Source organism: Manis pentadactyla, chromosome 12 (genome assembly GCF_030020395.1).
Source record: "Manis pentadactyla isolate mManPen7 chromosome 12, mManPen7.hap1, whole genome shotgun sequence".
Taxonomy (NCBI): Eukaryota; Metazoa; Chordata; class Mammalia; order Pholidota; family Manidae; genus Manis; species Manis pentadactyla.
The window spans coordinates 91,172,975-91,199,695 of record NC_080030.1 but is presented as its reverse complement, the minus strand read 5'-3'; the positions used below and the strand labels follow the sequence as shown (position 1 = coordinate 91,199,695).

General features: G+C 40.5%; 1 protein-coding gene across 1 annotated transcript; it reads right to left on the bottom strand.

The window, feature by feature from the left end:
• On the bottom strand, positions 1–25,144 carry C12H6orf163 (chromosome 12 C6orf163 homolog). Its single transcript, XM_036912290.2, is given in 8 exon segments — positions 1–504; positions 913–1,001; positions 17,091–17,311; positions 17,977–18,036; positions 18,039–18,087; positions 19,374–19,444; positions 19,447–19,464; positions 24,245–25,144. Coding segments are annotated over 8 exon segments (1,077 nt in total). The 5' UTR covers positions 24,393–25,144; the 3' UTR covers positions 1–83.
• Between the last annotated feature and the right edge of the window lie 1,577 nt (positions 25,145–26,721).

Below are 26,721 nucleotides of genomic sequence, written 5' to 3'. Positions count from 1 at the left end.
ATGGTTTGGAGTGAATTTATTTAGTCTTTGGAGCAGTGTCTTTTGTAGTGAAATTCATTTGAAGACTTCCAATCAAGAGTTGTTTAGTTCTCCTGAATGATAAGATTGGAAGGTGTTTTCTTTCCTTCTGGCAGAATAAAATCTGTATGTCCTGGTGAAAGCATAGGGAATGTAAAATTGGTGTATTTTTGAAATGCTGCCCTTGTTTCCTGTAATTCCTCCTCCAGGAAATCTTTCCAATTTGTCATAATCCCTAGTTGTTTCACTATGGATAGCAGCTCCCCCTGAGTGTTAACTAGTTTATCCATCACATTTCCAAGTGTGGCCTGATGGGTCTTTTCTGCTTCTTGGAGAATTTCCGGAACCTCTTCTTGCTTCTGCCTCTGAGCCATGCAAAAGCAGGTGTTCATTTCATGTTCTTTTTCTTTTATCAATTGGTTCACACTCTTATTCTGATCTTTAATAGCTGTCACACCAGTATTCATAAGTTTCTCCATGGCCTGTCTACAAAAGATAGGATGTGTAAGTTAGATGGATTAGCCACTAAAAACAAAACGATTTCATCTTTCACTACAGATATATGAGAAATTACTGCATTGTTTACATGAGCCACTAGTCCAAGACAGGCTGGTAGAGATGAGCTTTTGGATTACATTAGCTGTAAAGAATCAAAAACCATTTTTCAGAGCAGTGAGCTTGCCCATCACCTGCCCTGCTATGGGCCATGGGGAGGCCACTAGCCTAGTGCCTGATGGTAACTAGGGACCTGAGTTCACCTTGGCCAGGAAATACGAATTCAGCCTGCTTAAAAAGGAAGAAATAGTGTCAGAGTTCCGGACCCCTAGAGAAAGCATTCCTTTATATTAATCCATCTGCTTCCCTTGAGCCAGAGGGGAAAAAACTTTTGCTCACAGGTTAGGTTTAGCTTTAATCTTGATTGCATCTGAGCAATGCTCTATGGCAGCTGCCTCAAACCTGTTGGTCTCAGGCACGTTTTTACTCTTAAAATGACCAAGGAACAAAAAATAACTTTTGGTTACGTGGATTATATTCACTGACATCAACAGCATTAGAAATTAAAAGTGAGACATTAAAAAATATTTATAAATTCATGTAAAGTATCAATAAATCCATTAAATGTTAACACAAATAACTTGCCTTTTATGAAATATGCATTTTCCAAATCAAAATATCTGGGTAAGAAAACTGGCATATTTTTCATTTTCTGCCACATTCTTTATTGTCTAGCTTAATAGAAAAAGTTGGGTTTTCATATTATTTCAATCTATTGCTATATCACACATCATAAAACCCTGAGAAACACCACTACATAACTCAAGAGATAATGAGAGTGAAAAGGCAAGTCACACCTTAGTATTATTAAGAAACAGCTTTGACCTTATGAGCCCCTGGAAATGTCTAGGGACTCTGAGCAGTCCCAGCACAACAACAACCACTGCTGAATGATGTCACAGACCTCTGCTTGCAATGTATGTAATTATAGATCATTTTTAGCAGCCAACTGTGTTGAGTTCTTAGCATGTGCCAGGCAGGTTGATGAGCACCCCATGCCTATAGGAACTCAGTGATTGCTCAAAACAACTCAGTGAGGTGGGTCTATTTATATTCCTCTTGTACTGATGAGGAAACTGAGGCTCAGAGAGGTCAAGTAACTTGCTGAGTTTCACTTAAATACAAAAGCGGTAATACGGGTACTGTGACCCAGGCAGCCTGAGCCCAGGGCACAAGCCCCTGGCCACTGCAGCACCCTCCTGATAGATGTCTCCGGTTAACCTACTCTGACCAGAGCCTCCAAAGATTTGAGAATAAAACAACCTGAAAAAACATATGATTGTTAATAAAAAGCCTCCCCCCAACTCCTAGTCTAAAACAGTCTTCGCAAGACTTACCATCTGCCCCATCTTCTAAATTCTATCCTCCAAAACATAGTCTCTGATTGTTTCAACTTGACTTTCGAATCTTCAAGATTTCCCCAGCCCTGAGGTAAATATCATTTGTCCTTAGCCTCTCTAGCTGCTATGCTATTTTTCTTCTTCTTCTTCCCACCAAATGGTCTATATCCAGTATTAATAAGAAGGGTTAATACTTATTACTTACTGTGTCCCAGGGCCTCTGCTAAGCATTTTACATGCATTACATCTCATTTAATTTTCAAAATAACCTACTGAAACTGGCATGATTTTTATTTATTGCCTCTTGTTATTCCCATGTACAGGAAACTGAGGCTGAGAGGGACTTATTGTTCAGTGTCACACAACTGAGCCAGTGGGAACGTTCCTGCCCTTACCCATTAGCCTCCTTCAATAGTGTAAGAGGTCACTATATGCTTTTATCAGGAGGGAAACACCATGAAAATGATGTTTGGGAATTATTATTCTGGAAATAGTAAACTGAATGGTAATGGGAGGATGTAGAGAGAGAAATTAGTACTATTTTGTAATGTGCAATGATCAGGGTCTGGACTAATGATCAAAGAGAATGGGTTAGGAAGAGGGAGAGAAAGGCACACATCCAAGAAATATGACAAAGTCGTAAGTGCCAGAATTGGTGACTGCTAGGACATAAGGGAGGCGGAAAGAGGATGAGTCAAAGCCAGCTTTCTTCTTCTCAGCCTGGGTCACAGGACGGGGGTGCCATTAATAGAAGTGATACCACGGACAGAGTCGGGGTGTGTGCCCACACACATCCTTAGTATTTAGTCGGACGTTTTATAAAATCCTCAGGATACTGGCGAGATGGTGAAGGTGGTGACCAGGGCCCCTGCGGCATAGGTCAGATGGACCGGGAAGAAAGCTGCCTTGAGCCTGCCCCGAGCTCCAGGAGCGCTCATGCTCCTGCAGAACCTCAGCTCTGTCACAAGCTTCCTCCAGGTTGGCCGCCCTCTCCCGGCCCGGGCGGAGGAGGTGCCGACCCGGGAGGCCGACCAGACGGTGCTTCCAGCTTATCCCAGATAAAACTACTCAAAGTCCATCACCAGCTCCCACCCTCCATGGTAGCCCCCTTTGATCTCCTTGCTGCCAAAACCTATTCTCACTAAAAGGATCTGGTAATTTTCAGAATATCCTCTCCATCCTCTCCCAGGCTGCTGCAGAGCCTGAATTTTTAACCCTTTGAGAGTCTCTCCTTCTGGTGTAAGGTCAGGTGTTGCTGACCTTTACTCTGATGACTTCCTTTGGGTCATGGAACTGAAGCCAGGAGGACGGTGGGTGCAGGGCATGGCGGGTGTGGTGGCTGATGGCCTGGAGTGCCCATTCATTGTATCTTCCCTGCCTGGTATGGTACCCAGTGTGCATAAAACAGGCAACCACTAAATGCGTGAATGAATAAATGCATAATAGCGATGTAGTTAATTCTCTCCAGTACTTTTTTTTGTGCCAAGCAATAGCAAATTTTAAAACAGCTAAATTAAAGTATACAAAAGCCTAAAGAATTAATGCTTTAAAAGGATTCTAATCATGATCAAAATATTCACCATAAAAAAATAATCAATTGTTATGGTATATCTAAAATGTTTTTGATTTATACAAATTTTTGTCCCCCACCCAAAAAAGGGGCTTAAAAATCACATCATCTGAGGAAGGACTGAAGGAACTGATTTACTACATTCTGGTTTTTCCTTCCCTTCCCTGATTTAAAGCTTGGACAATATGTCTCTCTTCAAATACTTGAAGGATCACTGTGCACAGGGAAGGGGCGGAGCTAGAAGCCAAGGGTGGGTGTGAGACCCAGCATATTTTGGGTCCTCATTAGGAAGCATATGACGAATACCAGTGTTTGAACGAACCCCTTCCATCAGCCACAAGTTCCTGTCACGGAAGCACCCAGGGGGCTCACCAACACCTGACGGGCAGACTGCCTAAGGGACGGCAGGTCCAACTTAATGACCTCCAAGGCCGCTTCCAACATGAAGTGAATGTTTACATTTCATTCTGTAAGTGATGAGGTTCATCTGCCATCTCTAACTTTATAAGGCTATAATCCTGGAATTTTTAAATACATACCATATTTAAGGGCAGTGCTGGCTAGAAATCAAACTATTTTCAGAATAATTTTAGCGTGTGTCCATTTGGGACACATCATTTAACAAAATGGACATTCTAGGAGAGTACACTTAAACACGGGCTCGGCATCTCCCTCATCTTAGTTAACTGATTCAGTGAGAAGAGGCTATTGGAAATCCTCCAATCCAACGTCACAGGGGAAAGGGCTGAGGGGGGTGAGGGCACACAGCAGGGGGAGGAGCGGGAGCTGCAGCTGTGAGAGGAGTGGACCCAGAAGCTCCCGCGATGGTGGCGGGGCAGATGGGAAAAGAGGGTACCGTCTCCCACTGCTCTGGACCACAGCTCATTCAGGAGTCACCACTATCTCTAGCTTTCTCCCCAGATCCCCTTTCACCTTGCTTTTCTATCTCAACAATGATTTATAGCCTGTGCAAGAAGGGAGGTGCCACCCACATAGGCCCAGCTGCAGCCCTCATTCTTATTTATCTGTAAAAGAAGAATCCTATAGGATTTTACCTTGGCCCTGTTCTAATGAGGAAGGTTTCCCTTGTTAATCATATACAAATAGATTTTTGTTTGTTAAGTCAAGGAGCAGAGCAAGAGACAAGTCCCAGAACAGGAGGCCCATCGTGGAGGTCTCAGGCTTGGCTCTGCTGCTACAGCTACATGATCTTGGGCAGGCCACTCAACTCTGGAAAGTGTGGTTTTCTGTTGCTTCTGACAATCGCTGGGGTTCCTGACTGCTGTCCTGTTAAAACTGGCCAACTCCATCAAATGTTCATTACAGACATAAAAATGGTTATTTTGGTATTTTCAAAATATAAATACATATATGTGTATGATCTGATTTATGTAAAAATAATCTGTGTAAAAAACTTTTTATGTAAAAACTTATCTGCACATATAAAAGGCTATGAACAAATTAAAAGGGCATTGAGGGATACAGACCCCATGATTTAAAATGATTCTCTCTGGGAGACAGAGAGGGGATAGGGAAGCCGTGTGTCAGGACTTAGCAATTTTTGCCCTATATATTTCTGTAATGTCAGCTTCATTTACAACATGTATTAGTTGTGAAATAAGACCAAAAAGTAACAAATCCACCATAGTGTATGATATGAGCTAGAGAATGCGAAGACTGACTTTTATGGGTGTGTGGGAAAATATTTCTTGATGCCCCAGACTCTGAAGACTGGAGATACAGAGTGGAAAATACAGAATTTAGGACAGTTGTTATCTCTGAGAGGAGGGAGGGGGGAAGATGACAGAGGAACATCTGGGAGCCTCAGGAACATCAGCAATTTGGGGTCCCTTTAGGTGGCTGGTGAGTCCTTGAGTGTCATGTTATTATTTTTCTTTAAACCGCACGCATATCTATACCATATTATATACTGTAACACAGTGTGTATTTTTTATGTATAAGATATTTATTATGTGCACAGTATAGTTTTGTATTTTGAAGTAAACAAAATAAATTCCAAATGATATAAAATATAAAAAAACACACTACAAGGTTATTCATATCATAGTCCATCAAAACCTGATGGCATGTGCACCTGTGAACACTGATGATTTAAAAGAAGAGTGGGCACAACATGGAAAATTTTCATTTATTTGATGGTAAGTAAAACCAGAAACATGCAAACTATATAGTATAAATGTTTGTAGCGATAATATTGTAAGGGAATATGCAAAAAGGGAAAATAGTTGGGTTACAGGGTTTTATTCCCCCTTGACTATTCAAATATTCGACAGTGTCATTATCTTTGTACATAATTAGAAAACATAATATGACTCTGCTTTAGGAAGCCAGTCCTGGAAATGGCAGAAACAACGACTATGTCTCCTGCGAGTCCCCTGGGCAGGAGGGAAGCTGAGGCTCTGGCAGCAAATAGGTGCCCATTACTGCAGTTCCAGGAAACTACCTGCCAGTCCTACTGTCAGACGCCATCAGGAGCAAGTGCTCTGCTGCTTCGGGGTAGAAGGACCTGTGCACACCTTTGGCCAAGTGAAAACAGGAGGCACTAGTCAAACCAGGACTCAAGGAAAACAGACTTTCAAGGAAAACCCTGTAGCCATTTTAGGAATGCCTACCAACTCCACCGAGCGCCAGGCCCTGTGCTGAGGCCAGAAGCCACAAACACGCAAAGGCTGGAATCCTCACTGTGTAGTGACTCAGGGACTCGCTGTGTAGTGGAAGAAAACAACTTAATTGTGTAGCAAATGTTTCAGTAGAAGTACATGCAAGGAAACAGGAGCAATGAATTCTGTCTAGGAGTCTCTAGGAGTCTTTCATTTAGAGGTACATTTTTATCTCTATTTCAGGTATAACAAGAGGACATAAAGAAAGTAAGTTATTTCACACAGTAAGTCAGGGGAAGAACTAGCAGCAGAAACCAGGATTCTCAATGCCAGTTTCTCGCGTTCTTGCAGGCTGTGCTGCCAGGGCCTTTCAACAGATTCATCGATATATTTTCATTCCAGAAACATTGTATAGTCTCATAAGACAGTACAATGAGCTTGCTTTCTCTCTCTCTTTCTTTTGAAACTAAAATCACTTTAGATTTTTAGGAAGCAGTGTTTCAACAATTAAAATATTTGCTAGACAGACTCCAGCTTTTCTAAGAGACAGAGAGTAAATATTCAACTTCACCTTTTGGCTACTCTGGGAGTGAAAAATAAAAAACTTAAAATAAAAAAGACAGAAGAAATCAACTTCAAGAATCTCTCCAGAGTGGCCTCAGTTCAAGTGTTTAGAAAATCTTTTTTAGGAAAACAGTCGCTGTTCAGAAATGTTAGCTGGATTTTCCATACTGCTGGAGGCTTTGTCTCTTAAGGCACCAGAACTTTTCGGTAGTAAGACATTTGAATGTATTTCTAAATGTCTTAAACATTTACCTTCATAAAAACTGTTAAAATGAATGCACTTTAATGCTTCTTGATGATCCAGGCTAGCAGATAAAGATGAATGGTTGTACTGGGTTTTATCAAACCCAATATACCCTTTGTACTATGCTTACTAACTGTTCAGGTTCATAGCTCTATTTGTCTCTGTTATAATAACCCCAGACTGCTTTGTTTTTTGAGATCTGACATCTGATTTTTGTCATTTTTCTTGTTCTTCACATGCTATTGGGTTGAGGACTCTCTGTTGTAACTGCTTTCACTGAGCAACCTTTTATCATTTCCATCATTTATTCTATTTCAGATTTGTGGAATTAAGCAAACACATCTATTGGGTTCAGGTTGTCAAGTATAAGTAATACCTGAGTGGGGAATGGAGAGGTTCTGCTATGGATAATAAGCCTGAGCTTCTGCCTTACAGTCAGTGACCTTTATTAACTTCTTGAGGAAAATTTTAAATTATTTCTGCATTTTCAAGTATACTTTCAGTAATTGAGATTGCCAAGTGGTTGAGCTTTTAGATACATGAAGTACTATATTCTTCTCTTTGATGCATAGAATTTGAAAATGACACCCAGACCTTTATTTCGTCCGGGTTCTGAACTAGGGTTCAGAGAATTAAACCCAGTCCCTCTTTTAGGGAATGATTTGGTACATTATACTGCCCCACACAGCATGTGGAACACATATTTATAGCTATAAAAATAATTCAATAACCTACTGCTTGGCAGTTTTTTTTTTTTTGTAGATAATTATTTTTTATTGAAGGGTAGTTGACACATAGTATTACATTACATTAGTTTCAGGTGTACAACACAGTGATTCAACATTTATATACATGATAATTCTAGGTACCAGCTATCACCATACCAAGTTGTTACCATATTTTGACTATATTCCTTATGCTATACATTACATCCCGGTTACTTATTTATTTTACAATTGGAAGGGTGTACTTTTTTGTTGTTGTTGTTGTTGTTGTTGTGAGGGCATCTCTCATATTTATTGATCAAATGGTTGTTAACAACAAAAAAATTCTGTATAGGGGAGTCAATGCTCAATGCAAAATCATTAATCCACCCCAAGCCTAATTTTCGTCAGTCTCCAATCTTCTGAAGCATAACGAACAAGTTCTTACATGGAGAACAAATTCTTACATAGTGAATAAGTTACATGGTGAACAGTACAAGGGCAGTCATCACAGAAACTTTTGGTTTTGCTCATGCATTATGAACTATAAACAGTCAGGTCAAATATGAATACTCATTTGATTTTTATACTTGATTTATATGTGGATACCACATTTCTCTCTTTATTATTAGTATTTTTTAATAAAATGCTGAAGTGGTAGGTAGATACAAGATAAAGGTGGAAAACATAGTTTAGTGTTGTAAGAGAGCAAATGTAGATGATCAGGTGTGTGCCTGTAGACTATGTGTTAATCTAACCTAGACAAGGGCAATAAAACATCCACGTATGCAGAAGATTTCTCTCAGAACAGCGGGGGTGAGGTTCTAAGCCTCACCTCCGTTGATCCCCAATTTCTCACCTGATGGCCCCCCTGTGACTGTGCCTGTCTTAGGTTGTTCCTCCCTTGAGGAATCTTACCCATCTCTGGCTAACCAGTCATCTTCCGGGGCCATACAGGGAAATGTAAAGTTGGTAAGTGAGAGAGAAGCCTTCTTGTTTGAAAAGGTTAGCTTTTTACTTCTTTGCATATTTATGCCCTGTGGCTTCTATGCCCAGCATTTGTCTTGAGGTATCTTTACCACTTGGAAGAATTATAATACTCGGTAAATTTGATATGAGGCACGAATTCTATTTAAGGGTTGTAACTAGGAAGGAAGAAGAAAAGCTATAGAAGTAGCAGGCGGCAGAAAACCTGGGAAGATTGATTATTTCTTTGACAAATCTTCTTGTAGAGTAACTTCAGCATATATAGGTTTTAAACTGCTAATTAAATTGCGCACACACATTAACATAATAGGAGTATAGTTACATAACCAAAGCATACCTGTAATTACCAGCCATCTCCAGTGAAACCAAGAAAACCAGTTAGGCACCTTAGGCATTTGTGAAAACTTATCTATGATATGGTGGATATTGTCCAACTGAACTTAAACAGTCTGAGAGAAATCAGACAAATTAAAACAACCCATTCCTAGGGACTGTTCACATCCCATATGTTCTTTTAACACTGAATAGTCTGTAGTTGTAAGATTTGGAGTGCTACAATTTGCACTTCTCCTAATTCTTGGTTGAGTTCCAACAGTATAGATCCAGTCAAATTTGTTGTTTTACTGTATGCACAGGCCAGCTTAGATATCTCCTTCCTCATTCCCATGGCAAGTCCAGGAACTGGAGGGATGAGTGCATCTACAGCTGTAGCAGTGTGTGGATCTTTGTTGGGGTATTTTGATGATCATCTTCTGGCATGAGTCTTCCAGAGAGTGCTGGTGTTGGAATTTCTTTTTCATATCGTATCTTAGTTCTTTTTCTGGGTAGCCCAATTAGGCTTTGATCCTCTGTATAAACACAAACAGACCCTTTGCCTACACTTTTATATGCCCTTTATACCCTTGTGCAGAACTCATTGGAGGTCTCCACACAGGAACTGCCTTTTTTTTTTTTTGGGTGTCATTAATTTACACTTACATGACAAATATTATGTTTACTAGGCTCTCCCCTATACCAGGTCCCCCCTATAAACCCCTTTACAGTCACTGTCCATCAGCATAGCAAATGTTGTAGAATCACTACTTGCCTTCTCTGTGTTGTACAGCCCTCCCTTTTCTCCTACCCCCCCATGCATGTTAATCTTAATACCCCCTACTTCTCCCCCCCTTATCCCTCCCTACCCACCCATCCTCCCCAGTTCCTTTCCCTTTGGTACCTGTTAGTCCATTCTTGAGTTCTGTGATTCTGCTGCTGTTTTGTTCCTTCAGTTTTTCCTTTGTTCTTATATTCCACAGATAAGTGAAATCATTTGGTATTTCTCTTTCTCCGCTTGGCTTGTTTCACTGAGGATAATACCCTCCAGCTCCATCCATGTTGCTGCAAATGATTTGATTTGCCCTTTTCTTATGGCTGAGTAGTATTCCATTGTGTATATGTACCACCTCTTCTTTATCCATTCATCTATCGATGGACATTTAGGTTGCTTCCAATTCTTGGCTATTGTAAATAGTGCTGCGATAAACATAGGGGTGCATCTGTCTTTCTCAAACTTGATTGCTGCATTCTTAGGGTAAATTCCTAGGAGTGCAATTCCTGGGTCAAATGGTAAGTCTGTTTTCAGCATTTTGATGTACCTCCATACTGCTTTCCACAATGGTTGAACTAATTTACATTCCCGCCAGCAGTGTAGGAGGGTTCCCCTTTCTCCACAGCCTCGCCAACATTTGTTGTTGTTTGTCTTTTGGATGGCAGCCATCCTTACTGGTGTGAGGTGATACCTCATTGTAGCTTTAATTTGCATTTCTCTGATAATTAGCGATGTGGAGTATCTTTTCATGTGTCTGTTGGCCACCTGTATTTCTTTTTTGGAGAACTGTCTGTTCAGTTCCTCTGCCCATTTTTTAATTGGGTTATTTGTTTTTTGTGTGTTGAGGCGTGTGAGCTCTTTATATATTCTGGACGTCAAGCCTTTATCGGATGTGTCATTTTCAAATATATTCTCCCATACTGTAGGGTTCCTTTTTGTTCTATTGATGGTGTCTTCTGCTGTACAGAAGCTTTTCAGCTTAATATAGTCCCACTTGTTCATTTTTGCTGTTGTTTTCCTTGCCTGGGGAGATATGTTCAAGAAGAGATCACTCATGTTTATGTCTAAGTTTTTTGCCTATGTTTCTTCCAAGAGTTTAATGGTTTCATGACTTACATTCAGGTCTTTGATCCATTTTGAGTTTACTTTTGTATATGGGGTTAGACAATGGTCCAGTTTAATTCTCCTACATGTAGCTGTCCAGTTTTGCCAGCACCATCTGTTGAAGAGACTCTCATTTCCCCATTGTATGTCCATGGCTCCTTTATCAAATATTAGTTGACCATATATGTCTGGGTTAATGTCTGGATTCTCTAGTCTGTTCCAGTGGTCTGTGGCTCTGCTCTTGTGCCAGTACCAAATTGTCTTGATTACTATGGCTTTATAGTAGAGCTTGAATTTGGGGAGTGAGATCCCCTCTACTTTATTCTTCTTTCTCAGGATTGCTTTGGCTATTCGGGTTTTTGGTGTTTCCATATGAATTTTTGAATTATTTGTTCTAGTTCATTGAAGAATGTTGCTGGTAGTTTCACAGGGATTGCATCAAATCTGTATATTGCTTTGGGCAGGATGGCCATTTTGACGATATTAATTCTTCCTAGCCATGAGCATGGGATGATTTCCCATCTGTTAGTGTCCCCTTTAATTTCTCTTAAGAGTGACTTGTAGTTTTCAGAGTATAAGTCTTTCACTTCTTTGGTTAGGTTTATTCCCAGGTATTTTATTTTTTTTGATGCAATTGTGAATGGAGTTGTTTTCCTGATTTCTCTTTCTGTTGGTTCATTGCTAGTGTATAGGAAAGTCACAGATTTCTGTGTGTTGATTTTGTATCCTGCAACTTTGCTGTATTCTGATATCTGTTCTAGTAGTTTTGGGGTGGAGTCTTTAGGGTTTTTTATGTACAGTATCATATCATCTGCAAATAGTGACAGTTTAACTTCTTCTTTACCATTCTGGATTCCTTGTATTTTTTTGTTTTGTCTGATTGCTGTGGCTAGGACCTCCAGTACTATGTTAAATAACAGTGGGGAGAGTGGGCATCCCTGTCTAGTTCCCGATCTCAGAGGAAATGCTTTCAGCTTCTCGCTGTTCAATATAATGTTGGCTGTGGGTTTATCATAGATGGCCTTTATTATGTTGAGGTACTTGCCCTCTATTCCCATTTTGCTGAGAGTTTTTATCATGAATGGATGTTGAACTTTGTCAAATGCTTTTTCAGCATCTATGGAGATGATTATGTGGTTTTTCTTTTCCTTTTGTTGATGTGGTGGATGATGTTGATGGACTTTCGAATGTTGTACCATCCTTGCATCCCTGGGATGAATCCCACTTGGTCATGGTGTATGATCTTTTGATGTATTTTTGAATTCGGTTTGCTAATATTTTGTTGAGTATTTTTGCATCTACGTTCATCAGGGATATTGGTCTGTAGTTTTCTTTTTTGGTGGGGTCTTTGCCTGGTTTTGGTATTAGGGTGATGTTAGCATCATAGAATGAGTTTGGGAGTATCCCCTCCTCTTCTATTTTTTGAAAAACTTTAAGGAGAATGGGTATTATGTCTTCCCTGTATGTCTGATAAAATTCCGAGGTAAATCCATCTGGCCCGGGGGTTTTGTTCTTTGGTAGTTTTTTGATTACTGTTTCAATTTCGTTGCTGGTAATTGGTCTGTTTAGATTTTCTGTTTCTTTCTGGGTCAGTCTTGGAAGGTTGTATTTTTCTAGGAAGTTGTCCATTTCTCCTAGGTTTTCCAGCTTGTTAGCATATAGGTTTTCATAGTATTCTCTAATAATTGTTTGTATTTCTGTGGGGTCCGTCGTGATTTTTTCTTTCTCGTTTCTGATACTGTTGATTTGTGTTGACTCTCTTTTCCTCTTAATAAGTCTGGCTAGAGGCTTATCTACTTTGTTTATTTTCTTGAAGAACCAGCTCTTGGTTTCATTGATTTTTGCTATTGTTTTATTCTTCTCAATTTTATTTATTTCTTCTCTGATCTTTATTATGTCCCTCCTTCTGCTGACCTTAGGCCTCATCTGTTCTTCTTTTTCCAATTTCGATAATTGTGACATTAGACCATTCATTTGGGATTGTTCTTCCTTTTTTTAATATGCTTGGATTGCTGTATACTTTCCTCTTAAGACTGCTTTTGCTGTGTCCCACAGAAGTTGGGGCTTAGTGTTGTTGTTGTCATTTGTTTCCATATATTGCTGGATCTCCATTTTGATTTGGTCATTGATCCATTGATTATTTAGGAGCATGTTGTTAAGCCTCCATGTGTTTGTGAGCCTTTTTGCTTTCTTTGTACAGTTTATTTCTAGTTTTATGCCTTTGTGGTCTGAAAAGTTGGTTGGTAGGATTTCAATCTTTTGGAATTTTCTGAGGCTCTTTTTGTGGCCTAGTATGTGGTCTATTCTGGAGAATGTTCCATGTGCACTTGAGAAGAATGTATATCCCGCTGCTTTTGGATGTAGAGTTTTATAGATGTCTATTAGGTCCATCTGCTCTACTGTGTTGTTCAGTGCCTCCGTGTCCTTACTTATTTTCTGCCCGGTGGATCTATCCTTTGGGGTGAGTGGTGTGTTGAAGTCTCCTAGAATGAATGCATTGCAGTCTATTTCCCCCTTTAGTTCTGCTAGTAGTTGTTTCACATATGCTGGTGCTCCTGTGTTGGGTGCATATATATTTAGAATGGTTATATCCTCTTGTTGGACTGAGCCCTTTATCATTATGTAGTGTCCTTCTTTATCTCTTGTTACTTTCTTTGTTTTGAAGTCTATTTTGTCTGATATTAGTACCACAACCCCTGCTTTCTTCTCGCTGTTGTTTGCCTTAAATATGTTTTTCCATCCCTTGACTTTTAGTCTGTACATGTCTTTGGGTTTGAGGTGAGTTTCTTGTAAGCAGCATATAGATGGGTCTTCCTTTTTTATCCATTCTATTACTCTGTGTCTTTTGATTGGTGCATTCAGTTCATTAACATTTAGGGTGACTATTGAAAGATATGTACTTATTGCCATTGCAGGCTTTAAATTCATGGTTACCAAAGGTTCAAGGTTAGCCTCTTTAGGATCTTACTGCCTAACTTAGCTCACTTATTGAGCTGTTATATACACTGTCTGGAGATTCTTTTCTTCTCTCCCTTCTTATTCCTCCTCCTCGATTCTTCATATTTTGGGTGTTTTGTTCTGTGCTCTTTCTAGGAGTGCTCCCATCTAGAGCAGTCCCTGTAAGATGTCCTGTAGAGGTGGTTTGTGGGAAGCAAGTTCCCTCAGCTTTTGTTTGTCTGGGAATTGTTTAATTCCACCATCATATTTGAATGATAGTCGTGCTGGATACAGTATCCTTGGTTCAAGGCCCTTCTGTTTCATTGCATTTAATATATCATGCCATTCTCTTCTGGCCTGTAAGGTTTCTGTCGAGAAGTCTGATGTTAGCCTGATGGGTTTTCCTTTATAGGTGACCTTTTTCTCTCTAGCTGCCTTTAAAACTCTTTCCTTGTCCTTGATCTTTGCCATTTTAATTATTATGTGTCTTGGTGTTGTCCTCCTTGGATCCTTTCTGTTGGGGGTTCTGTGTATTTCCATGGTCTGTTTGATTATTTCCTCCCCCAGTTTGGGGAAGTTTTCAGCAATTATTTCTTCCAAGATACTTTCCATCCCTTTTCCTCTCTCTTCTTCTTCTGGGACCCCTATAATATGGATATTGTTCCTTTTGGATTGGTCACACAATTCTCTTAACATTGTTTCATTCCTGGAAATCCTTTTATCTCTCTCTATGTCATCTTCTATGCGTTCCTGTTCTCTGGTTTCAATTCCAAAAATGGCCTCTTGCATCCTATCCATTCTGCTTACAAACCCTTCCAGAGTTTGTTTCATTTCTGTAATCTCCTTTCTGGCATCTGTGATCTCCCTCCGGACTTCATCCCATATCTCTTGAGTATTTCTCTGCATCTCTGTCAGCATGTTTATGATTCTTATTTTGAATTCTTTTTCAGGGAGACTGGTGAGGTCTGTCTCCTTCTCTGGTGTTGTCTCTGTGATCTTTGTTTGCCTGTAGTTTTGCCTTTTCATGGTGATAGGAATAGTTTGCAGAGCTGGGACGAGTGACGGCCGGAAGGACTTCCATTCTTGTTGGTTTGCGGCCCTCCTCTCCTGGGAGAACAGCGACCTCTAGTGGCTTGTGCTGGGCAGCTGCGCGCAGACAGGGCTTCTGCTTCCTGCCCGGCTGCTCTGGAGTTTATCTCCGCTGTTGCTGTGGGCGTGGCCTGGCTCGGGCAGCTACTCCAAAATGGTGGAGTCGCGTTGGAGCAGGAGCTGCTGGGAGGCTATTTATCTCCGTAAGGGGCCTCCCTGCTCCCTGCAGCCCAGGGGTTAGGGTGCCCAGAGATCCCCAGATTCTCTACCTCTGGATTAAGTGTCCCGCCCTGCCCCTTTAAGACTTCCAAAAAGCACCCACCAAAACAAAACCACCACCATAAAAAAAAAAAAAAAGATTGTAAAATTAAAAAAATAAAAATAAAAATAAAAAATAGCCGCTCGTTTTTCTTTATTCTCCAGCGCCAGCCTCAGGCATCTGCTCACTGGTCTTGCTGCCCTGTTTCCCTAGTATTGGGGTCCCTATCCCTTTAAGACTTCCAAAAAGTGCTCGCCAAAACAAAACAGAAAAAAAAAAAAAAACGGCCGCTCGCTTTTTTTATGTCCTCTGGCACCAGGCCTCTGGTACCTGCTCACTGTTCTTGCTGCCCTGTTTTCCTAGTATCGAGGGCCCTGCACTCTGGCCCGGATGGCTGGGGCTGGGTGTTCGGCAGTCCTGGGCTCCGTCTCCCTCCCGCTCTGCCTGCTCTTCTCCCGCCGGGAGCTGGGGGGAGGGGCGCTCGGCTCCCGCGGGGCCGGGGCTTGTATCTTACCCCCTTCGCGAGGCGCTGAGTTCTCTCAGGTGTGGATGTGGTCTGGATGGTGTCCTGTGTCTTATGGTCTTTATTCTAGGAAGGGTTGTCTTTGTTATATTTTCATAGACATATGTGGTTTTGGGAGGAGATTTCTGCTGCTCTACTCATGCCGCCATCTTGGCTCCCTATGGATCTGCTTGGCAGTTTTTATTCAATGCAAAATGTTGAATGCGAAGAGTTAAATTACTTTCACTGAAATGCATTTTGAGTGAATAGGCCCATACTTTGAGATATTACAAGGAACAGCCTCATGAAATCCATGTTTGCTGTACAGATGTTTGACAGACATTTGTGACATAATGTCTCACTTAGAGGAAGTCTCTCGGGCATCACATGCAGGAACATCTGGGCCTGAGCATGTGATTTGTTTTCACCTTATGGGCCTGGTGATTCATGGCATTTTCTTCTTTGCATGGACAACCAGAGGCTCAATTGCAAGGAAAATCATAGCATGCATACATTTTTCAGTTTTATATTTATCCCCGACTTTACCGTATTTTCTACTCTAATTTCACCTTAGCTTCCATTTTATCATTTACTTTTTAATATTATTGTATTTGAATAATATAAACACTTTTTCAAAAAACTATCAGTCAATTGGATAAGATCTCAAAATTTTCTTAACAGTTAGCATCTGAGACTTAGCCCAAATTCTTAATATCACTGAAGTGCAATACCTCATGATTCTACATGTCAGAATTTAATGGTATTTGGTTCTAGAACTTGGTTTTCTGCTCTATTTATTGGTAATCTCAGATTTTAACATGCATGAGAATTACACAGGGTGCTGATTAAAAACACTGCCAGTGACCCTGTAGGTCAGCTGGGGCCCAGAAATCTGCATGGTAAACTCCCATGTAAGTAATTTCTAAGGCAGGTGGTTCATAGACACCCCTGAGAAGCAATATTGATATCTATGTCTGGGTACCCTACAGCTGAAATAAATTTATGTGATCCTCTTACATAAAACACCCCATTATATTAAAAAAGGCCCCCAGGTGGCAGTATTATTGTAAATTCCCAAACCCTGTGTGACTATTTTAGAAAGGTCAACCTCCCTCTAACTTTTCCCCTTTATATTTCTTAAGATGACTTCTATTTTAGCACTAAATGCATCAGCTCCACCCAGAGACTATATGTGTACAATCAAATTACTTAAAGGAAGACTAGGACTTGAGCTCCTAGATTCAGACATTGCACCTAAGTTACCCCGGTATCTTCACCACCAGACACCAGGAGTGATTTTCAAAACGGGTAGCCCCCAGCTGCAGCATCAGTGCAGGGTCCTAGAGCCCCCTGCCAACTGAAAGGGTTATCCCTATAAACTGCTGAGCTGGACAAGGTCCCAGGGTTTGGGGGAGCCACCAGGGTAACCAAGGAGTTACGGGGCTTGGGAAGTGGCTATCAGCTGACAGTGAAGGATTTCAGTATTTCTAAGAACGAGCATGACTGTACTGGCACATGCCAGCTGAACAGCCGGACATGCTGTAAGTGCGCTTCATGTTTTAAACTGGCACAGGGACGGGCAGAGGACTGCCGCAGCCCCTGGGGCCGAGCAGGGGGCGCCCACCACCCTTCAGCAGCCTTGGGTGGAGGTCCCTCTCCTGCAGGCGAGTTCCCCGAGGTCGAGGCCAGTCGTGCAATCTCACCTAGCACACATCTACGGTAGGTGCTCACTGCTGAAACAATGAATAAATGCGGCCCTGCACCCTGAACTGTTTATTAAGGTTCTCCGTAAGTGAGGCCTAATGTGGAGGGAAACTGCCACTTTCCCTCCAGGTTCAGCCTAGCTTTGGTGTCTGCCGGTGAATCATCTCATCTGACAGAACCCTGTCCTGCGGGACATTCAGCAAGACACCCTCTCTTCAGTCATAACGGCGCTGGTGATGACCTCTGTGAAAGAGGACGGGGTGTCACGGACAGTGTCCAGGTGGCAGGGCAGAGCTGTGGGGTGAAGCTTCCCTTGAGTAGCAGTGCTTGAGCCAGATCTGATGGAACACAGGGAGAACACCCTGGCAGAGACCCCGAGGGGGGGAAAAGCAAGTTGCATCCAGGTTTGAGGGCCCAAAGAAGGGCCGCGGACAGGTAAAGAAAACCAGTGGCAAGAGAGGTGGTAGGCCAGGCAGACAGGAAACCCCATGAAGTTTGGGGGTTACTGTGTCAAAGGCCACTGGCTTCTCCTGCACCCATTTATAACAGCTGCCCTAGAGTTCAGCATCTCTTCTGTGAAAACCCTTGGCCATCTAACCAACTCTGTGAAGCTCCCACCTAGATTTCACACATTACTTTCTTTTTGCCAGAGCTTTTTACTAACTTAAGCATTCGTAGAAAGACAACAAACCAGCCACAGTAAGAACCTTTAAATTCTTCTGATGTTCCTCTTCTAGAATCTGAATTTTAATCTGTGTCTGTCATTGGCATCTTCAAGTGCTTGTTTTTGGCATTCATCAGCCTTGGAAAGAAACGGTCCATTTATTTATTAACGTATCAACTTTTTATGTTTCCTGAGAATTAGCAACCACTGTGGGGCCCCTAATTACAGTTGTGGAGTTAAGGGGCAGTAAAGCCCCTTGCTCAGTTCCCATTTCAAACCTCCTATAGCAAACACGCTGGCCTCAGCCAGAGATGCCCCGACAAAACACAATCCAAGTAATGTTATGCTCAGTGCAGGAAGTCTGGGAAATACAAAGTAGAAAGAAGCACAAAGCTAGAAATGGCTGAAAAGAGACAATGAATACCATTCCAGATCCTCGGCATTAAGTCTTCAGAAAGAGATTTTATTATTTTATTTGGAGAGAATGCCCAGTACATTAGACCTGCTTATATTCAAATTATAGATAATTTACAAAAGCATTCCTTTGGATTACCGTGTATAATTAATAGCTCACAACTGATTTGACTTGTTTTACTATTGACAAATGACTAGTAAGATTTTTATATACATCGCCCTCTGCACTCGAGCAGTCACACCAAGCTTTCACTGGCATTAATGCTGGACAATTCCAACTCTCTGCTATGACGTCTAGTTCATTAAGAAACTGAGAAACAATATTCTCAACACGGAGGCTTTTCCTGCTCTCAGGGAGTGTTCGTTCTCCTCAGGAAGTCATTTTGTGCTTCTATTTAAGGCTGGAAGAAACGGCAGGGGGAGGATCAAAGTGTTGCTTCGCGTAAACGTTGGGATCTGACTGTGAGCCCCAGTGCCCTGAAATTGCCCTGAAATTGCCCCTCTGGCCCTCCGCAGTCACAGGGACAAGGTATCAAGCACTCCGGAGAGAAGGGGAGCAAGGGGAGGGGGTGAAAAGGAGAACGAGCACTTGGGGAAAAAAAGGCATTTGGTTGGGGTATTGCCTGTTGCCCAAATATTAAATATTAAACAGTAATAAATAATTACCAAAAGGGATGTCTTTTTTTTTTAAGTTTCAATCCAGTGAGAACATAGGGAGCAGCAGTCACCCACACATGGGGCAATTTAGAAGCAAGAAGAATCTTGACGCCAGCTTTCTACTACATACCTACTGTATGCCAGGCACATTATTTCACTGCACTCTGCCAACCCGATAGAGTGAGTATTATTGTTCCTCCCTACATTTGAAGAAGCCAAGACCACAGAGTTGAAGACCTTGCCCAAGGTCCACAGATTGCCAGGATTCAGTCAGTCCTGCTGACTCCACTGCAGACAAATCCAAGTGAAAGAACTATAAAAATGCATTTAGGTTGATTTCCCACTTCTTTTACCTGAGCCCATACGTCAGCTTCTGTTTTTGCAATATGTTCTTAGAGTGCAGCCTCTTGAATTTCCTCTTCTTCAGAATATCTGCCCCGATATCTGTGTATATGAAGAGAAACATCACAATATCCACAGACTGTTTCTTGGCTTTCCTTTTTTTTTTTTTTTTTTTAGATAATTATTTTTTATTGAAGGGTAGTTGACACACAGTATTACATTACATTAGTTTCAGGTGTACAACACAGTGATTCAACATTTATATACATGATAATTCTAAGTACCAGCTATCACCATACCAAGTTGTTACAATATTTTGACTATATTCCTTATGCTATACATTACATCCCGGTTGCTTATTTATTTTACAATTGGAAGTGTGTACTTTTTCTTGGTTGTTGTTGTTAGGGCATCTCTCATATTTATTGATCAAATGGTTGTTAACAACAATAAAATTCTGTATAGGGGAGTCAATGCTCAATGCACAATCATTAATCCACCCCAAGCCTAATTTTCGTCAGTCTCCAATCTTCTGAAGCATAACGAACAAGTTCTTACATGGAGAACAAATTCTTACATAGTGAATAAGTTACATGGTGAACAGTACAAGGGCAGTCATCACAGAAACTTTCGGTTTTGCTCATGCATTATGAACTATACACAGTCAGTTCAAATATGAATACTCATTTGATTTTTATACTTGATTTATATGTGGATACCACATTTCTCTCTTTATTATTTTTAATAAGATGCTGAAGTGGTAGGTAGATACAACATAAAGGTAGAAAACATAGTTTAGTGTTGTAAGAGAGCAAATGTAGATGATCAGGTGTGTGCCTGTAGACTATGTGTTAATCCAAGCTAGACAAGGGCAATAAAACATCCACATATGCAGAAGATTTCTCTCAGAACAGAGGGGGTGAGGTTCTAAGCCTCACCTCTGTTGATCCCCAATTTCTCACCTGATGACCCCCCTGCGACTGTGCCTGTCTTAGGTTGTTCCTCCCTTGAGGAATCTTACCTGTCTCTGGCTAACCAGTCATCTTCCGGGGCCATACAGGGAAATGTTAAGTTGGTAAGTGAGAGAGAAGCCTTATTGTTTGAAATGGTTAGCTTTTTATTTCTTTGCATATTTATGCCCTGTGGCTTCTATGCCCAGCATTTGTCTTGAGGTATCTTTACCACTTGGAGGAGTTATGATACACGGTAAATTTGATATGAGGCACGAATTCTATTTAAGAATTCGTTGTAATTAGGAAGGAAGAAGAAAAGCTATAGAAGTAGCAGGCGGGAGAAAACATGGGAAGATTGATTATTTCTTTGACATATCTTCTTGTAGAGTAACTTCAGCATGTATATATTTTGGCTTTCCTTTTTATGATTATCTAGTTACTTACCAGTTATCTAGGAGATATATCCCCTTGGGAACAGGTTATATTCTTTTCTTTAAAGATGCCAATGAAAGGGATAAGTTTTTCCTCAATTGATTGAGAGCAAACTCACGGCACTATTAGGCCTAGATAGAGTCAGCTGCCTTCTTCACAGAGTCCACACTGTCGACAACTGGCAGAGCACATTTTGCACCCAGAGTAAAATGTTGAGTGAACATTCACCCGATCCAGCTCTGCTCCTCGGGGTGCTGGTGTTACCTCCGCCCTACTGTGTGCCAGGCACATTATTTCACTGCACTCTGCCAAAGGGAAGTGGTAGTAGAACGCTTTCTTCAGTGTGTTATATGCCTGCCTTCAGTGTGGTCTTGCTGGGTTTATCTGCTTCTGTTGTGGAGTTAAGGGGCTGTAGTTTAGCACTTCTCTGCCAATGATCTTATTTAATTTCTAAATAATAATATTATTATCTACCCAGACATGGAAATAAAAGCGCAAAGAGGTTTGAGGACCACACAATCCCGGATAGCTAGGGACAGAGCTGGCCCTGGGGCCCAGCCCTGAGCTCACTGAACTGGGCACAGGGTTTTTTCCATCTTCTGCTGCTGGAGTGGGCTTTCAGAGGTGGCTCATTACCTATATGGGGGTGACAAGCCCTTTGAGAGCTGAAATCCCATGCACAGTGATCTTTCTCTCCAATCCAAACTCTTAACAGTACTTATTCTCTATACCATTCATTTTTTGCATCTTAGATTTGTTGAATTATTAGTTTTCCATGTGATTAGCTCTAATTTTCTAAAATTACAAAGCACATCTTATACTACAGTGTCTCTCATGGTGCCTATTTGGGCAATAGCAGAGCCAAGACGTTACAGACATCTCTGTTTGTCTGCTCAACATCTTCTCTCCCTCTGGTAACAGGACATTTTTTCTCCAGAACTTTCCTCTCTCACTTCAGGTTGTTCTGGTGGGACTGCCAATCGCAGTAGTCAACCTGCTTGCCCATCACGTTATCCCCCAGGGCCATAACTGGACCAGGACTGGGCACATGCTCAAGCCTGGCCAAGCAGGCTCTTCCCTAGGATTTTATATAAGGTTGTAAAAAGGAACATAGCTTTTTACCCTTGTGGTTTTTAAGTTGGAGGTAATAGGCTCTTGGAGCTGTCTGGGACCACTCTACTTTCCCAGCTGCTGGACTAAGCCTGGCTACAGTTGTAAACAGCTCAACTAACTCACTGGAAGAGCAAGTGTGGACAGACTGAAAGCCCTGGTGCCAGCTCCCTGTTGGGTTTCTCTGTTTAAAAGGTCAAGAAATTCCCTTTTATGCACAGTCTAGTCTGAGCCATTTCTGTCACCTGTAACTGAAAATACAGGCTTGGTAGCATTAGGAGTCTTTGCTACTGGATTATCAGTGAATCTATAAATATAGGGCAGTGAATAATATGATTGAGATGGACATACACTGCACAGGCTCAACAATGCGTAGATATAATTACAGAAGATTTTGGAAGAAATGTGACTAAGCAGGGACCAGCAACACGTTGAACTTCATAAAAATGTGATACAACTGGGGGCTGCTTTTGCTCTTTTTATGCTTAAATCCCATTACTTTCTATTAGCTGTTCTCAACTCTGATTGTACAACAGAATCCCTGCATAGCTTTTAAAAATGCTGAGAAAGGAACAAACTATGAACACACAGAACTTGGATGGACCTCAAGGACATTAGGCTGAGTAAAGAAAGCCAGTTTCCAAGAGTTACATACTGTACGACTCCACTTACAGAACATTCTCAAAGGGATAAAATGATGGTCATGAAGTACAGACGAGTGGCTACTAGGCGCTTGGGTTATGGTGTGTTAAGGGGTAACACAAGGGAGTTTCTCTGTGGCAATGGGAGAGTTCTACATCCTGATTGTGGCAATGATTAAGTGTGATAAACTTCATTAAAGTATACACCAAGGGGGGAAAAAGTGTATGTCAGGTCTGTACCTGATTTAATAGTATTATTCCAACAACAATTACTGGTTTTGACAGTGAACTGGCGTTATGTAATACGATGAGAGAAGCTGGATGAGGGGCGTATGAGAACTGTTCTGTTTTTAAAACTTGAGTTTTAAACTATTTCTAATTAAAAAGCTATTAAAATATGTAAAAAATTGAAAGACAACACACAGAGGCCTGGTTCTGAAGCTAATTTAGTGAGTCTGTATTGGATTAGTATTAAATCCAATGAGTCTGTGTCTGGATATTTGTAGTAAGAACACATTTTTTTAAAGTTCTGAGTACACTGCTACAGTTGAGAACTACTGTCCTATGCAACATTCATCAGTATTTATGTAGATATTTCAATATGCTTTTGAATTTACTTATAAAGAACAGAGAATTTTGGCTCTTGACTTAAAATAGATGATGACAAATAGAGGTCACTGAGTATAAAAGATTAATTTCTAACTAGATTTAATTTATCCACATAATGTTTAGATTCAGATATTCTAGAAGGCATAAGGAATCAATCAATAAAAGCATAAACATTAACTAAAAGTTAAAATCAGGTGTGGTACTAGTATTGTTTTTAGAATCATTCTCAATTATGGAGTGTTAAGCTTTTTATTTATTTTTTTGTCTATTCAACATCTTCTCTCCCTCTGGTAACAGGACCCTTTTCTCTCCAGAACTTTCCTCTGCTCTATTCATTATAGGTAACCTACATTTTATTTTTTTCAAAACACTCTCCATTCTCTAACTTCTTATATTTTCAAAGATCAGGAGTAAAAGTAAATCACTACTAGTTTATCATGTTAAAGGAAGAGAGGATCAGAAAAGTATTTTAAGAGTCCTTAGGAAACACTTTTAAGGCTTAGACTGGAAACTCTGATGGGGATAAGAAGAGAAGGAAACCTATAAAACTACAATTTGATTTGCTCATTGAAATTATATGCACACACAATATTATATATATAAGCATACCACATAATATATATAACACATTAATATATAACACACTATATATATATATATATATATATATACACACAATATTCTCAAGTTATCTATATGTGTCTATAAGTATGTATAAGTCACCAGCTACTAATAAAGGCTATCGTTTCTTTCACCCATTGATTAAGGTGTTACTTAGAGCCATTTCCTCTCCTGTGTGTGTGGAAGGTGCCCAAGTATGGGCAATGCAAAAAGAGCTCCCATTTGCTATTATGTGCCTGGCTTTATAACAGGTACAAATAGTTCATTAATGCCTCTAAAAACCTGCAAGCTAGGTATTAACATCTCTATTGACATATAAAGAAAGAAATTGAAAGGCTAAGTATACTGTCCAAGGCACATAAGCGGTGAAGCTAGAATTCAACCCATATTTTTCTCATGCCAAATAGAAACCCCTGTAGGACAAATAACTTTGATCAGGGGAGCTGACATCTATGTAACAGGAAGAATGACATACGACGCTCTAAAACATTAGAAGGAAACAGCAAAGAAACTTACCCAGTATATCTCTGTGAGTGTAAAAGTGTGTCTTAAATGGCTTGTATTCATGGATCTGTTTGAAGGTTTCTCCAAAAGGGGCAGGTGGAATTATTTTATTGCAAACAGCACAGCAAACAAAGCTTTTGTAATTTGGATTTCTGATCATAATTAAATTTAGGATGTCTTTTACTATGTACAGGTAAAATATTCTTAGGATCAGAAAAAGTAGTTTTAAGAAAACCTAGAAGTTTAAGAAAGCTGGAGGCAGTTCAAGGTTTTAGGACTGCTAGATGTTGGTAAGGATTTAATCATTTGCTATGATTAGGTAGTGGTAACATGTCTATTGATAAGGAATGGTCATTGATACCAAAAGCCTTTACCATGTAAGGTGTGGGCATTGGATATGGGGAGATTTACACAGCTGCCCTCTCCTTGGCTCTTAGTTAAACTCCTAGTTAAATTGTTAACTTGCTTAGCAACTGTTGCTAGGTAAGACAAGCTTTGCTCATAAAGCAACTAGAAATAGTAACAAAAGGGGGCACAGTGCAATTGTTCATTTCCCAGACACTTTCTGTATTAGTTTTCTATTGCTGTTGTAACAAACTACCACAATTTAGTGGCTTAAAACAAGGCAAATTTATTCTCCTGCAGTTCTGGAAGTCAGAAGTCCAAGTGAGTCTTATGGGGCTAAAATTAAGGTATCAGAAGGGCTGGTTCCTTCTGCAGGTTTTAGGGACAATGTTTCCCTGCCTTCCCACCTTCTAGAGGCTGCCCACATTGCTAAGCTCATGGCCTCATATCTCATTGGTTTCTATGCTTTTCTTCCCTTGCATGATGGCGTTTCTTCTGATCTGCCTACCTCTCATAAGGGCCTTTGTCAGGCCCACCTGGATAATTTCCCCATCTCCAAATCCTTAATCGCCATCTGCCAAGTATCTTTTTGCCATAGAAGGTAACAAGTTAACAATTTAACTAGGAGTTTAACTAAGAGCCAAGGTTCTAGGGATTAGGATCTAGACTTGGGGGTGGGGTGGGAAAAGGGGAGCATTATTCAGCCTACCGCACTTTCTTGTAAATGGTTTATTTAACAAATTGATTCATTTTAGGCCAGAAAAGGAGGGAAGTAAATTTTTTTTCAGGTTACCTATAAACGTGATGTTTTGGTGCCATGGCAGTAAAACTGGGAAATATTACAGTGTATTAAAGGAAAAGTTGAGTCAGTACTCAAACTTACTAAGCCTGGTTTTACAACAACTAATCTGCTGCCCTTGTTAAAATGGAAAGTCTCCCAAGAATCCCCTCAGTGCCTCACAACTGGGACAGCTTGGTGGGCCTAAGATAAGGCTATGGACCAATAGTAACTTGACTGTTTGCCTCAGGAGATTCTTGAAAATCAGTTCATAAATTCAACAGCTTGCTCCCCTAGGCAAATAGCTCTTCTATCAGAACAGATTACCTCCCTGTGCAAAAAGGTCACCTGCAGCTTATCAACAGTTTACTCATCAAGATGAGCTTCAGGACCTAACCCACTATGTTACTGAGTTTTGCCCAGTCTCTACCAGAGTCCCTGCACCGGATGACCTTCCTTTAACCACTTAAACCGAGATTCCAGAATGCTGTAAGTATCTTGCCCTGATTATCCCCTTCTAAACACAACTGTTTTGTCAATGTGGCATTTATCCTCAAAGAATGAATGAAAATATCAGCACAAAGTCAGGCAGCCATTGACACTCGGCACACACAGACTGTGCTGTAACTTCTAACCACCCTGTAAAAAGTATCATAGAGTACTTGTTCCTAAAATTCAGTGTGATTCTTCTTTTCTTCACAGCTGTATACCTCACTGGTTCATTCACATAGATGTCACACAGCTTAAGGCTGCACTTTGTACAGTTCCTGCTGCCCTTCTGGGATGTGATACCCCTTGAGAGTACCTGCATCTTCCCCACCAAATATCAACTTATTCTGCTGAATAGTAGAATAATTCTGAAAGATGACAATGTGACATTAAATGTCTAAGTTGAAAAGAGAAGAAATTTAGTTCCTTAACAACCAAAACACATGGGAAACCAAAAGCAAAATACTACTTGAAATTAAAAGGCATTTTATACCACCTAAGTGCTTTTTAAACTATACAAAGTGTACTACATAGAGAGACATAAAGAAGAAATATTTAGGGCTTAGTAATAAAAATATAACTTAGTTGCATGTAGATAACTCAATTAGCTAAGCTCTTTCATATCTACAATTCAGATGTAATTGCATTTTCATGTGTCTTGCAAAACCACATGAAGTACTGGAAATTAAAATCTTACATTATGATAATAAACTCTGTGCAATTATTACTATTTGGTAAAAGAAACAAAATTTCAGGATGAAATTTATTACAGAGCTCCAATTAGAATCATTTGGAGAATGGGGTATCTAGAAATGAAACTGGTCCAGAACCTTATCAGAAACCCAGAACAATAAGATTTTCTTTTCTTATCTCTTGA